At 41.1% G+C, this 13,850-nt stretch overlaps 1 protein-coding gene across 1 annotated transcript in view; it reads left to right on the top strand.

The window, feature by feature from the left end:
• The window catches only part of LOC136057731 (von Willebrand factor D and EGF domain-containing protein-like), a 161,992-nt gene that overhangs the window by 127,993 nt on the left and 20,149 nt on the right, over nucleotides 1–13,850 (top strand). The window contains exons 22-25 of the mRNA XM_065750577.1: nucleotides 908–1,003; nucleotides 1,816–1,911; nucleotides 4,773–4,868; nucleotides 6,473–6,568. Coding sequence (XP_065606649.1) covers nucleotides 908–1,003; nucleotides 1,816–1,911; nucleotides 4,773–4,868; nucleotides 6,473–6,568 — 384 coding nt within the window. The remainder of the gene's footprint in view (nucleotides 1–907; nucleotides 1,004–1,815; nucleotides 1,912–4,772; nucleotides 4,869–6,472; nucleotides 6,569–13,850) is intronic.

Raw genomic sequence — 13,850 nt, 5'->3', positions numbered from 1 at the left:
TTCTGCAGCTCGTATACTATTTATTAAACACCTAAATTGTTGTTTAAATGTTGGTCATTTGGGTGACAAATTTCATTACAACCTTCTTCTATGTAGACTAAACCCTTCCCCTCTCTTTGGGGTAACTTCTGACACCTGTTAGAGCTCACTGAACGTAGAATCATAGAATCTTGAAGGTTGGAAAAGACTGTCAACCCACCCCCACCGTGCCCACTGTCCACGTCTCTGTGTCACATCTCCACGGTTCTTGAACCCCTCCAGGGATGATGACTCTGCCAACTCCCTGGGCAGCTGTGCCAATGCATCACCACTCTTTCTGAGACAACATTTTTCCTGATATCCAACTCGAACCTACCATGGAGCAACTTAAGGACCTCTCATCCTATCTCTGTCACCTAGGAGAAGAGGCCAACCCCCACCTCAACACAACCTCACTTCAGGTCATTGTAGGGAGCAATCAGGTCTCCCCTAAGCCTCCTCCAGACAGTGCAATCCCACTTCATAGATTCATAGAATCATAGAATCATAGCCACTGCCCTAAGACTTTTGTTCCAGACCCTTCACAGCTCCGCTGCCATTCTCTGGGCCCAAAACTGGGCCCAGCACTCAAGGTGCAGCCTCACCAGTGGCAAGGGAGGGATGGGCAAGGTGTTTAGCATTATGAACCAGTAATTAGTCTTACACTTCAAAAGTACAGACTTACCAATGGACATACCCAGAAGTTAAACAAAATGTTCACATTGCCACTCCAACACTATGTGATAACTGTTTTCATGCTGCACAATTGGTGGATTAATAAAGTAGCTAGTGGAAATTAGCAACAAGCATTGTGCTCGTAACTGCACAGAATGCAGTAGTGGAGCTGTTTGCTTTTCCTCATGATTTACTCTTTCTGTGCTTCTTCCAGTGCAGTGTGACCCACCATGTGAGCATGGAGGAACTTGTGTAGCTCGGAATACTTGTTCTTGTGCCTATGGATTTGTTGGTCCTCGATGTGAAACAAGTAAGCACAGATTCTTTGAACTTTTTCTCCTCCTTACATGTTTGAGTTCGCATAAAATGAAGAGGCTCAAAAAAGCCTTTTTATGTATTTCTGTATTTCCCCCTAAAACGGTGATTGAATGCAGCAAGGAAATCAAAGGAAAGCAAGGAAATATTTTGTACTAATACAGCAGCTGAACCGTTTCAGCACACATTCACCAGCAACATAGCTGTATTATGTAAAAATATGTACATCTGTATCAACTTATTCCACATAAAATTGCCTCTGGAAAAACAAACGAGCAAAAACCTCCATGTTATTTATAGCAACATTTATGAAATGCAAGGTTGTGTGAGTGAATGCAGTAATAGTGATTGTGAGAACATAAAAAGGCCATGCCAATTAGCCTATTAGGGGTAATGTTATTGTGCAAAACAAGTCACGGAAGAGGTTCAATATGTAGAAAAGACATTCAATATCTGGGGAAAGAAATCAGCCTTCAAACTGTTTCACGTAAGTTGAATGGTGAAACATATGCAGTAGCATTATTATAGCCCTTGCTGCTGACTTAAATATCAGGTTGCCATTGACAGGAATATAATTTTATCTGTGAGCCAGAGTAACCTGAATACTTTAAGACCAAAGAATTTTAGATGTAATACTTTTGATGGTGAGAATGAGCAAAAAAAGAAGGAAAACCAAGGGAAGAGAGAGAATCATCCCTCAGTTTACCTTTTGCACTAAAACAATTGGTTACTTGCTGTAATTGAGCACCTTTATGATCCACATCAGTATTATTGATGACAGATTTAAATCCTTTGTGCGTTTTCCAGTGGTGTGTAACAGGCACTGCCATAACGGCGGTGTCTGCGTGTCGCCGGATGAGTGCAAATGCAGAAGTGGATGGAGCAGCCCTTCCTGTGAAACAGGTAAGTGGTTTGAAACCATTGGTCACTCCTTTCTTTTCCTGCCTGAAATCCATGTGATCTGTACAATTCAGCAGTCAGAGCATGAATTGCTTGAAAAATCAAAATGTAAGGAGAGAAGGAGTCATAGTAAAGGGCAAAGCCTTGGGGAGCCTTAAAATTATGTGAGTATTCATAAGTTTTGCTGTTTAGCTGAATCTCAGGGTCACTCACAGGAAAGCCACAAGCAGAATCTTTTTGCATCTTTTTTTAAACTCATGTGATGCAGGAGTTTATGCTTAGTGTGAAAATAAAGTTATTCACCATGTCAGCAGTCACAACCTCAGGAAGCTTCATAGCTTCTGCCATTGACAGTAATTATCAGTGGAGATTTTGGCGTTATATTGATTTACATTCTCAGTGGAAATGCTTCCGAAATCACCACGGCCATTGACATGAACTCACACTGCACAGGCCTTGTCCATGCAGAGCTCAAAGAAGGAGTCCTGCCCCACAGTCCCAGTGCCTTGGTGGCAGTGGTGAGGGCAATGCATTGCTCAGGATCCATTCAGTTCCCTTGTTTCACTGCTTGTAATCCTACACATTTCTCTCAAGGTTAGAAGAAAGAAGAACGGTTTGGCTTTTGGTGATTTGTAACAGGATACAGTCAAATCTGAGCTTCAAAACAGAGATTATGGAGACAGAAATAGGAGGGCTGATTAAGCGAGGAAGAGAATGCAAGCAGGTCAGCATGACTGCTAAGTTAGCAACTACAGTTGCTACTATTCCAATACTGTGTAGTCTAATGAAGAAAAATAGACTGTCCAAAAGAAGGGAAGTAATCAGAAGCCTGGCTATTAATGAAGGGTTTTTTGGTCCATTTCTTGGATACAGTTTTGCCATTCCAGCTGAAGGCTTGTAACAGCATAAGAACAAAAGTACGTTCAGAAGGAGAATTTAACCACCCACTTCCCATCATAAGTGTAGGATACTTAACTGCTTCTCCAGGCTGCACTTCATACATTCAGAGCACCTACAAAATGTGCACTCAGGGAAAAACCAGCTCCACGAGTCAGCACAAAATGAGAAGGTGAGGCCTGGAATTAGGTACCTATGTCTGGTCAGGACAGATAGCTCTGAACCCTATTTGAATAGCTCAGACCTTCCTCTCAGGGCTGAAGTGATAAAAGCTGGAGCACACACACTTTCTTCTCAAGGCACAGCCACTATAGCACTCACGTGGGACAAGGCAAGCAAAACCAAAATATGAAAAGGAGCAAGCGTGAGAACTGTCTTAATTGGTCCCATACCTCAAAGCTATGGAGGCTATCTGCCTTTCCCATGGCAAATATTAAATGACTGCGACACCTTCAGCCCACATCACCTCTCCTGGAAGGTGAGCGTTGTCATCTTAACCTCTTTCCCCCTGAGATTCTTCTAAATGACAGACCTATTGAGGACACATAAATTAGCCTAGCTAAGATCCAGTGTAAATGATCGGGATTGTCACTAGCTGTTCTGGTTCCCCCTATCTCCTCTTACTGCCAAGGGTTACTCTCCTCGCATTTTGCAAATGTGTGCCGGTAGCAGATGGGAACAGGATTATTCTAAGGGTAGGACAAGCAACAGAGGAGGTAATTTTCAACCCTAAACAGCAGATTTGGGATTTTCTTGTTTGACAATTCCTTAAATGAAAGAATACCAACCTCGGCACTCCAGTACCTTTTTGTGTGTGCGTTTCATGTCATTCCTTCCTAAAGTGATGTCACAGGAATATCTGGATGCACATGGGTAGCAAAGCAAAAAAAAAAAAAAAAAGGAAACGTAGGGTTGTTAACTATGGAAATATAAACACTATCAGAGCGTGTACATCTGTGAACTAGCTAGGGCAAAGAGGGAACTAATCCAAATTTACCATTAGCAATGAGCAAAGTCCATTTTGACTTCTTAAGTGATTGCTGCTTAGTCAGAAAAGATTCTCATTTAGACTACAATTTCACTTTCTTCTCTCTCCAAATTGACATTTTATTTCTCCTTTAGTTCTTCTGAAACATTTTAGTGACACTTAATTTATTTAAGCTTAAATTTATTTAATTTATCTAATGAGCTATTCTGTAAGACACTGAAAGACAAAAGGGATAGAAGGAAAAAGCCTATTTTAAAGTGTCTCTACGTAATAAAATTTGCACGATCATCCTTATTCTTCACACAGTGACTTCCCAGCTGAAGTAGTTCACAACTGAAATACCTTTCTTTTTCTACAGTCAGGTACTTGCCATGTAGAAATATGTCAGACAGCCTTTAATTCCTAATGCCTGTTATATCATCTATAGTAATAACAGATAAATAAACAGGCAAAGCCAGTGGCTTTGTTGATGATACATGAGCCAATATGTTTGTGGGAACTGGCATTTAAATGAGGCAGAACAAACAGAGGTTTTGTGGTGCATACGTATTCAGCTTGTCTGAAATGCCACTCTGCTCTGCTGCACTCAGACAAAGCAGCAAATGGCTAATATCTTTTTTCCAGGTTAGACAGATTGTTTGCAGTGTGACTGCATTTTGTTACCTGGGGATTGCAGGTGGTTGGGATACCAAAGTGAAAACAAACAAGCTGGGTAAGCCCAAAAAAGATATGAGAAATAAACTACTAAATAATATTTTATTTCATACCTCTAGCTATGCTAAAACATCACTGAAATGCACCTACTGTGTTGACAATGAATAAATGCCACAGCTTAACTGACCAGCAAGGATCACGTGAAATTTATCACAGCATAGCTAGCAATATTTATTCTAATGTCATGTGCAGCAGCAAAAGAGCACCTAGTGTAAAAAAAATCAGTGATAAGATATTAATAAATTTATCTTACATTCACATACAGCTGTGTGCAATCCCGTGTGCTTAAACGGAGGAATCTGTGTACGACCAAATACTTGCTTGTGTCCTTACGGTTTCTATGGGCCCCAGTGCCAGAGAGGTAAGAAAGTTCTATTCATCATGTTGATAAAGGATCCAGGCTTAAAACATAAACAGCAGCCTATATCACTGCCTGCCCCCACATGCAGTATACGAGAGATTTGCCTCGTCATAACTCCCTGTGTGTTCTGTGGATGCTGTGGTCTGTCGTAAATCTGCATTAAAGTGCTCTTAATGGTATTGTGAAGGAGTAAGCACTTATTTAGGCTGGCATTAATGGTAACCAAACAATTAATCTCAAAGTATTTGAAGCCAAGTCTATCACTAATTAGCATATATTCAATTAAACATTAAAGCATGGCTCAACTTTGTTCATTTTGCATTCTATAGTGGGTATTATAGTGTGTTTCAGAGGCAGACAGTGATTTTCCTTCAGATGGGCCTCACTGTATCACCTGCTTGACCATCCTAACATGTTGTGAATGGCAGACTTACATGGGACTTCCTCAGGTCTCTGCTTAAATATCTGATTAAATATCACGCTGACTACTTTTTGTGTAGGATGTGGATTTGAAACCATCTCCTAAATAGCACAGCTCTAATCTGAGGGTAACGGTGCCTCTGATTCGATTCACTCGTGCTACAGAAGTCAAATTAATCATAGAATCATTGAAGCTGGAAAAGACAGATCACCAAGTCCAACCTCAACTCAATCCACCATGCCCATTAATCATGTCCATCATTGTCACATCTCCATAGGTCTTAAACACCCCCAGAAATGTTGACTCCACCACTCCCTTACTAAGAAACAATTTTCTTACTATCCAACCAGAATAAATCCTTTTAACTACCCATTAGACCAAGCAGAACAGGCACGAGGAAGAAACTTTAGGGCTCAAATAGCTGAAAAGACACCTGCATTGGGCTTGGCTTTAAAACTCCCTCACAAATCTAGGGATGTAAATACACTCTTATTACCAAATGAACTATTTCAATATTAAATGTTTATCTCTTTGTTTTGTTTCCCTGGAGTTCCTATATGAATGCATATCCTAATGCATGTTTTCTCAAATGAATGATTAATGACAGTAGAGCTTGCTGGAAGCTCTTTGTTTTTGTGACGATGCCAGGGAAAGACAGAGGGAAAAATTATGCACACTCTGTAACTTGATGATCTTTCTCTTGATGTTCAATACAGAAGGTGATTTTCGACATCTAAGTGATGTAGATAGTGGCTGGATGCTGAAGAAAAGCAAAGCTCTTCCCCCAGCTTGATGAAGGAGGGAAGAATACTCCCAAAACAAGTCATCAAATATCAAACACTGATATTTCAAGGGCAGCTGCTCTTGAAGAAGCCCTTCATTTAGAGCTAAAAACCAAAAAGGTTCTCTAGGATATTCCCACCACTTAGCTTTAGGTATCTAAAAGAGATTAGGTGAGAGGAGTCGTGTCCCACATTCCTTACACAAACCAGAGAGAACTGAGTTCTCAGCTGGGCGTCAGCCTGAATGACTCTTTGGAGAGACATCTTCTCTACCCAAATAAACAATAAGCCTCCACAGACTGTTCTCCCAACACACGCACCTCAATAAAGGACCTATATTTAAAAGACAGTGACACCTGCTTTGGTTTCAGCACAACAGACTTCTCCCTTTCTTTCTCTAGCTGTCTGCATTCCTCCTTGTAAGAATGGTGGCCACTGTGTTCGAACCAATGTGTGCTCCTGTATTGAGGGCTACACTGGGAGAAGATGTCAGAAAAGTGAGTTACAAACTTCCCTTTGTTTTCCAGTGTTCTCTGAAACGAAACAGTTTTTATTCCTTTTGTGAAAGGTGAATGGAATATGTATTCTCAATGAACTATATCTTTACCATAGCACACAGAGGACTAGAGAATTGTTCACTGGAATAAGTTGCCCAGAGAGGATGTGGATGCCCCCTTCTCTGGAAGCATTCAAGGCCAGGCTGGATGGGGCTGTGAGCTGTGTGGTCTAGAGGGAGTTGTCCCTATAGCAGGGGAGTTGGAACTAGATGGTCTTAAAGGGCCCTTCCAACCCAAACCACTCTATGATTCTGTGATACTGTGACTCTATATTAGGTCTTGTACCAACCTGTTAATTAGAATAGCACTATTTCGGGTCAATGTGGGGAGCAGAACGTTTTGCTAGAGTCCTTAAATACTTCATGGATTCAGAATGATTAATCCTCATTGTATTTGGAGAAGAATTAATTATTTGGCATTAATGATTCTAAGGAGGAAAAAAATAAAGCCAAAGGCAGAACAGCTGAAAACCTTAAAAATATTGGAATCTCATATTAATTAGCAAAAGCTAATAATGCCTTGCCTTTGCTCTTGTTACTGAAAGCTCTCTCTTCATCTTAGCAATTGTATTCATATTCTTCTCACGGGAAAATATTTTTTTTTGGGGACTTTTTCAAGTAATTTTGCTCAACAATTTCTGTTAGTCAGGGAATCCAGGATATGTATAGGAAAACTTACTATTATTACTTCTTAACCAGTTTGAAGTTGGCAAAAGGGAAGCTGCGAAAACAACCATTCTTGGCAGGAAGAATCTGTATGTTTCCAGAGCACTTTATGTCTCTCACACACAGAAAAAAAAGTGGGTAAAAAATTCCTTCCAGCAACAAAAGCCCTACACTGCAGCTCTCCTCTGCTTCAGCGGAGGGAATCGCAGTGCACAGCCCTGCCTGGCTGCTGAGGATACAATTGAATAGTCTGTTCTGGCAGGAACAAGCTAGAGGGAAGAAAGGAGGAAAAAACCTCGTGTCTGGCATTTTGTTTGTGAGGTTAGAGAACATTAGAAAAGTGCTGTTTCCTTCTCTGAACATACTACCACATCTAGAGATAGATCAAAGAGAAAGAGTTGATCATGGCTGCAGCCCAGCAAAGCATTCCCCTAAACGCTCCCACTTCTGCTTCTAAGCTTCTGAAGTTTTTGTTGCCCATTTTGGTACAATCTTCTGTGGTAAAGTTTCCTCAGAAGGTGAAAATATTTTTTGTGCCGTTTAATCTGAGCCTCCATTCTACTTTCAGAGTCAGGATATAGTCTGCTTTATTTAGCTTCATGTTATAAGAACTTAAAGAATGGCTCTGCGTCTGGGATGAATGAAGAGAAACTAGAAGCCAAGGGCAACTATATGCTTCCTAACTTAATAGGTGAAAAAAGTTGAGTATATTTTTTTTCCTTTTTATAATCAACTGCACAGGGACTGATAACGTGTTCCATAGAAACTAATAAGTTATTCACAGCTCTTTGTAACAAGCAGTTGCTATTACAGTTCTATGTCTTGGCATTGCTGACATATGAACCAGCTTCTCTACCAGAGGATCCAGGCGACTCCTCTCCTGCTCACACGAGGCTCTGGAGGCCACATGGCAGCAGTGAGCCTCAGCTCCAAACCCTCCCTACCAATGGAGAAAACGACTGGTCACACCACTCAGAGGTGGTCCTCAGCTAGGTTTCAGAATTCAGACACCAGATGCCCTTTGAGCCTTTTAACCATGTGGTTTTAGATACAATCTAGGTACTGGCATGATTGGTCAGCTGACATACTTGGAGTACATTTAAGGATTAGAAACATATAGCCATGTATTATGAACTTATTTATATAGGCAAATTAAAAAGTGGAAAATAAATTGCACTACCCAACCCCATTTCCTTAATGCAGAGGAAAAAAATACCATAGAATCATACCACAACTCTCATTCTATGTTCCAAAAAGAGTTAACATGGCATGTAGCTGTTTGCAGTGTCACTAGCTGCACATGTATATATAGTTATACAGTTACCAGACAGTGATGATGCATAATGACAGCAGAAGAACAATTCTAATCAGTTCTTTGAGCACTTACCCCTTGGATATTTTGGCACTGTTTCCATTGCTTTTAGATATTTCTCCTTCCTTCATAAATCTCTCCTGCACGGACAGAGAAACAAAAGCTTCTGTTTGCTTTTGGCAGCTTCAGGTTGTCAACTGGAGGAGACAGTTAAACCTAAAAGCCGTGGCAGCCAACCAAAGATAGGTTATTCCTAAACCAAGCCCAGATTCGCTACTGGTTTATTTTAAATGTAAAGCAACAGGCCTTAGGATGTTCACATCCATCCCTGTACAGCTCAGCGTTGCTGATACTCTGCCTGGCAGCTGTGAACTTGCAGGGCAGAGTGGGAGCTTCGTGCTTTCACTATTCAGCTTTAATCATCTTTGCCTCCTCGGTGAGCAGAGAAAGGCATTCAGCCTGAAAGTTTGTGCTTGTTCTCTATGTAAATAAACATCGCTTCCAAAGAGACGTAAATCAACCCAGTCTGATTGGCTGCCAGCTGAAATATAAGGCTTTGCCTGGTGTGTTTGCTGATAAATAACTGCCTGGTGATTATGCAAACCAGACACCCACACCCAGGACGGGAGGGTGTCAGAGCTGACAAGGAAATGTGTGGTTATGCATCAGCAATTGTACAACCTTGCGTCCTCACTTGCTGCGCCTTGTTTTCAATGCAATCGGTCTTGTTGAGCGTAAGGAGGCAAACACTGACAGCACTTCAAAATGAAATATATTTCTGGATCAACTTAGCATCAGGAAAAAACATCCTCCGCTTTAGTAATAAGGAAAAGCTATTTGTCTGCGGTTTAAAATTCCTTTTTGATGAAAATGCACAGCTGTAGCTGCCCTGGAGTTTCACTGATTTCATGAGACTAACACAGTGTTCATACGAATTCCTAACACATTCTTACAAACATTAAAAGCAAATAATAGATCAAATGTTGTGTATTCATGGACATTTTCATTGGGCTGCTTTATGAATAACTTTCTAAGGATCACTAATAAAAGCTGAGTTCACTTTTCATATGACGGATTGGAGTGGAGAGAAAAAGAGATTCATGGAACCCCAGGTTTATCCCTCCTTCTGTGCTGGCAAGATCATCTCCGAGCAAAAAGGCAAGCCACAGCTCCCTCTGGAGCTTATCAGCAAGCAAAGGGCACAGGAGAGCAAGGCTGAATTCCTCTTCCCCCCTGCTGCAGAATACGAAGCAAACCTCAGCCCATGCTGCAGCCCCAAGCCCTCCTGTCCTTGTCAGCTGGATGTGTTTAGTGTATGGCTTCAAACAGAGGCTGCATTCCTGCACACAGCTGTTCTATAGCACCAGACCCATTCAACACTAGGAGTTTGCAGATTGCATCTCAAAGTTAGGAGATAATTATTTCTCCGCTTTTGTTATTCCTGCAGGCAGGATTTATAGCCAGCACACAGCATGCAGTATAACTCTCACTCATTCTTTTAGCCCTACGTTCCTCTCACCCCTCCCCTTCTCTCTTTCCTTCCCAGAACCATGAGGTCTTGTATGAAATCTAGTGACAAACTAAATTGGAAATGTGAACACCAGGTTTCAAAGGCAAATTTTGCTAAGCTATGTCACACTGTGAAAGCCACTGACTTCCTGAATTCCAGCCCTCCCATGGCAAGTTTCTGTAGACTATTTCCTTGCAAGTTGCGTAAGCAGGAAGCTTTACTGCTCAACAAATTACACTTCTATTGAGTTATCATCTTAACAACCGGCAGTATATTCTCTGGAACATCCTCACTGAGTAGGCAGATTGCCTCAAGCCATCCAAAATCAGCGAGTTTGCAGACAAGAGCTCCAGCATCCCTCCCACACAGCCGAGCAGGGAACAACCCTCATGCCTAATCCAATGAATGGAGCCACCCTTAGTCACAGAGCTGCTTTTCACATGTCAAGGATGTGCTCATAAGCAACGATGATTTGGCCAAGGTTTCTGGATGGCCAGTGTCCTCAGCAAGTGGGTGTTTGGAAATTAGTAAACAGCTGCTCATGTAGAGAGGCTCTTTAACTGATGCAAACAGCGTTAGTTGTGCTGACAGCAGTCGAAGAATTGGCAGATCTGCTTGTAGACTGGGTGTGTGGTCTGGGGACATATGAAAAGGAAATATTCGTCTCAGTTCTTACTTGATTTTGAAGCTTACATAACAGAATAGGCTGTATTAGATGACATCTTCCTTCCTTGGGCAAGATATGCAACAGAAGACAAAGGAAAAAATATTCAGGGCTACTACTGTCTTTCCCATTCTGCTGAGCATAAACTGATCTCTGCAGTTTGCGTGGGGTGAATGGGGTGAGCTCTGACTTCCCAGAGACAGAGAGAGAGCCAAACTGGAGACGGTAGCTCAGGGGATGGTCTGCTTCCAGTCTGCGGTCAGAGCTCTTCTCCTCTCTTCTCTCTTAGCAAGGATGTGTCACAAAGCCATTAGCTGGCCTTGTGTCAAAGCTAGCTACCTTTGGTTCACATACACATAGCTGGTGCATTTATCTTAATAGGGGCTCTGAGCACATACAGTCATCTCTAACCTTATTTTTCAGAAAGAGAACAAGAAAGTATCTGGGTAAGAACTGATTATATACCCTAAATAAGCAGGCAAAGAAACCTTATTGAATTTTTATACATTCCATAAGAAAAACATTCACAGACTACGGAATGATTTTTGCAGGAGTACAGAATCTGGGGTTTGGGCCAATATTTCTTTATTTGTATCTTAAATGCACTAAAGAAATGTGTCTGATCTGCTGCTGTATGTAAATGAATACTTAAACAGCAGGGATTCCTGAATTGACAGATTTCTCTTAGCCGTGGGCTTCTGTGGGAGGATGAGTGGCTTTTCCATGAATTGATTTCAGTAACAAGACATTTCGGGGCCCATTTCTAATCAAGGTTTTTTTTTGCTGTCTTCTCTTAAAAAAGGGATGTAAAATCTACCACAGGAAAAGCGCAGGGAGTGGACCATTCTGGAAATTACATTGTCTGCTTGACCACAAAAAGACCTTGGCATAACATCGATTCCCATGTAAGACTTAGCCTACTTCCTAAGACAGATAATAGCACTATGAATAGCAGATCAGTGCAGTGCCAAGGCAGACAGCAGTTCCTCTTCTGGAAGGGCTCCCATCCAAGGCAGATGCCTTCTGTAGACAAGGTCCTTGCTTCCCAGCTGGCTGTAAGCCAGACCATGGATCTGCTGCTCTTCCTCTTATTGGCTTGAAGCTATCTCCCATTTCACCACAGTTCTCTTCAGTTGCCTTCAGTTCCTCTTCCGTTTTACTTTAGTACAGGTGAAAATACACCAAATTGCATCAAGCATGGGTGAGCTTAGCTCACTCCGAGCAATGAAAGCACACCTAAATGGCAGGTCATAATGCAAGGACTGAAACTGCAAAAACAATCAACAGAGGAAAACAATGTATATGAGAATCCCTTTTCACTTCTTACTCAAGCATGACAAGGAAACAGCTCTAGAGAACAATTTATACACAAGCCGTAATGGTTCGCTGACCTAATAAAGCACAGAGCATTCCTCAATGAAGAGAAAATGTTACCAAGCACAAGACCCAAACAAGATGAGAATGTAAGTTGTGCTGAGAGTATATTTCACAATTCCCCATGTTAATTATATACTAACAGTCACAAAGATGAGAATAAAGAATAGCGAGACACTCTTTCAAATTAATGGCACTGCAATCAGACTAAAGCTAATTGGTAAGAGAAAAAAGGCTTTGCTAAGGATCTCAAAATCTGACAGTTAACAGCAGAATATTCCCCAAATACACCTTACATACACCTGCATGTGCTTATTTTGTCTGTCAACTGAATGTTTATCATCATTCTGAAGGAGGAAGAAATATCATGCACCTATCCAAACACCTTAACAATGCACTTCCAGGAAGAGTTTTACTTGATAAGTGAAGACAGGCAAAGGGGGCCTAGAGGGAGAAATATTTTAGTCCAAGGACAGCGGACAATCCCCTATCTGAATTGGAGAGGCCATTCCTTACTTGTTTTCACGGTGTTCTGGGGTTTAACAGTCTTTCCAACCATGCACTGCCAGGGAATCATTCAGGGAGACAGAGAGACCAGGCTCCTCTTTTACCAGCAGTAAAACTGTATCACCTGATGAGAACGACATAATGGCGCAGATAGGAACCCAGTACACTGCACATCAACACGCAGAGCTGAGTCTGACATCTCAGTAGTTATGCCATCCGGTATTCATTACTTTTCCCAATTTCTTCTCTGATCCAATACCTGAATTAGATTTATTTCCTGCTTTAATAACTCTAAAGGTCCCCACAGGTACATCAGAGTACACATCAGAACAAAGACCAGACACAATTAGGCAAGGCCCTGGCGTCATACTGCAGTCTATATGGTCTACAGTTTTTCAGGCATTTTTTTTCTTCTGAAATGCACGTTAGGTGATGCAAACTAACTCTTACTGCCAGAGCTGTGTGGTAACGTGAATACATTATCAATGCAAACTGTCACGGCACCCTTCACAACTACATTTACAGCTCCCTCTGTGTCTTGTAGTAATTTGTTCTCCTGCAATGCATCCCTCAGAGGTTTCTACCAGATTATATTTTACTATTCAGAAAGGTAATTTATTGAAGAATTGCTTTGCATCTCTGTTAGAAATACATGAAGCAAGAAATGGGGATGACTAAACCTCAAAATAATTGGTAGCTTGATATGGATAAGGATCCAAATTTTAGAAAAACCTTGTACAAAACTTGCAAACTTCTAATACACATGAAAAGTTGCAGCTTCCTAGAATTTAATCTAAGTCTATAAATTACTGATATTCATTGGATTACATATCTGAAGTTACTTCGATAAAGTTTAGATATACATTTCTTTATTTACAAATCCAAATTAACAAAAATAAGGAGTTTCTGAGAAACTCAAGATTTGGAACAACACACATGCCTAAAACTTAACATTTCCTGGCTGCCCTTGGAACAGAATAAAATAGGACTAGAAATTGCTACTGTCCCAAACCCACAATGTACTTTTTAGTACTACGTGCTATCGGAACCTCCATGGCAGCAAATATATAGGTACATCCATCTTACTAATGATCTGTGGAGCATCAGTTATACCCTCTGAAGTGTGGAATGATGTTTTCTACCTCAACTAGTTTCTGGCTACTGTGAGGACAAGTAGAATCCATACAAGA

This window comes from Cyrtonyx montezumae, unplaced genomic scaffold, assembly GCF_038088225.1.
Source record: "Cyrtonyx montezumae isolate F1298 unplaced genomic scaffold, pur_monq_1.0 scaffold_7, whole genome shotgun sequence".
Taxonomy (NCBI): domain Eukaryota; kingdom Metazoa; phylum Chordata; class Aves; order Galliformes; family Odontophoridae; genus Cyrtonyx; species Cyrtonyx montezumae.
This window is presented reverse-complemented; position numbering and strand designations above follow the sequence as displayed.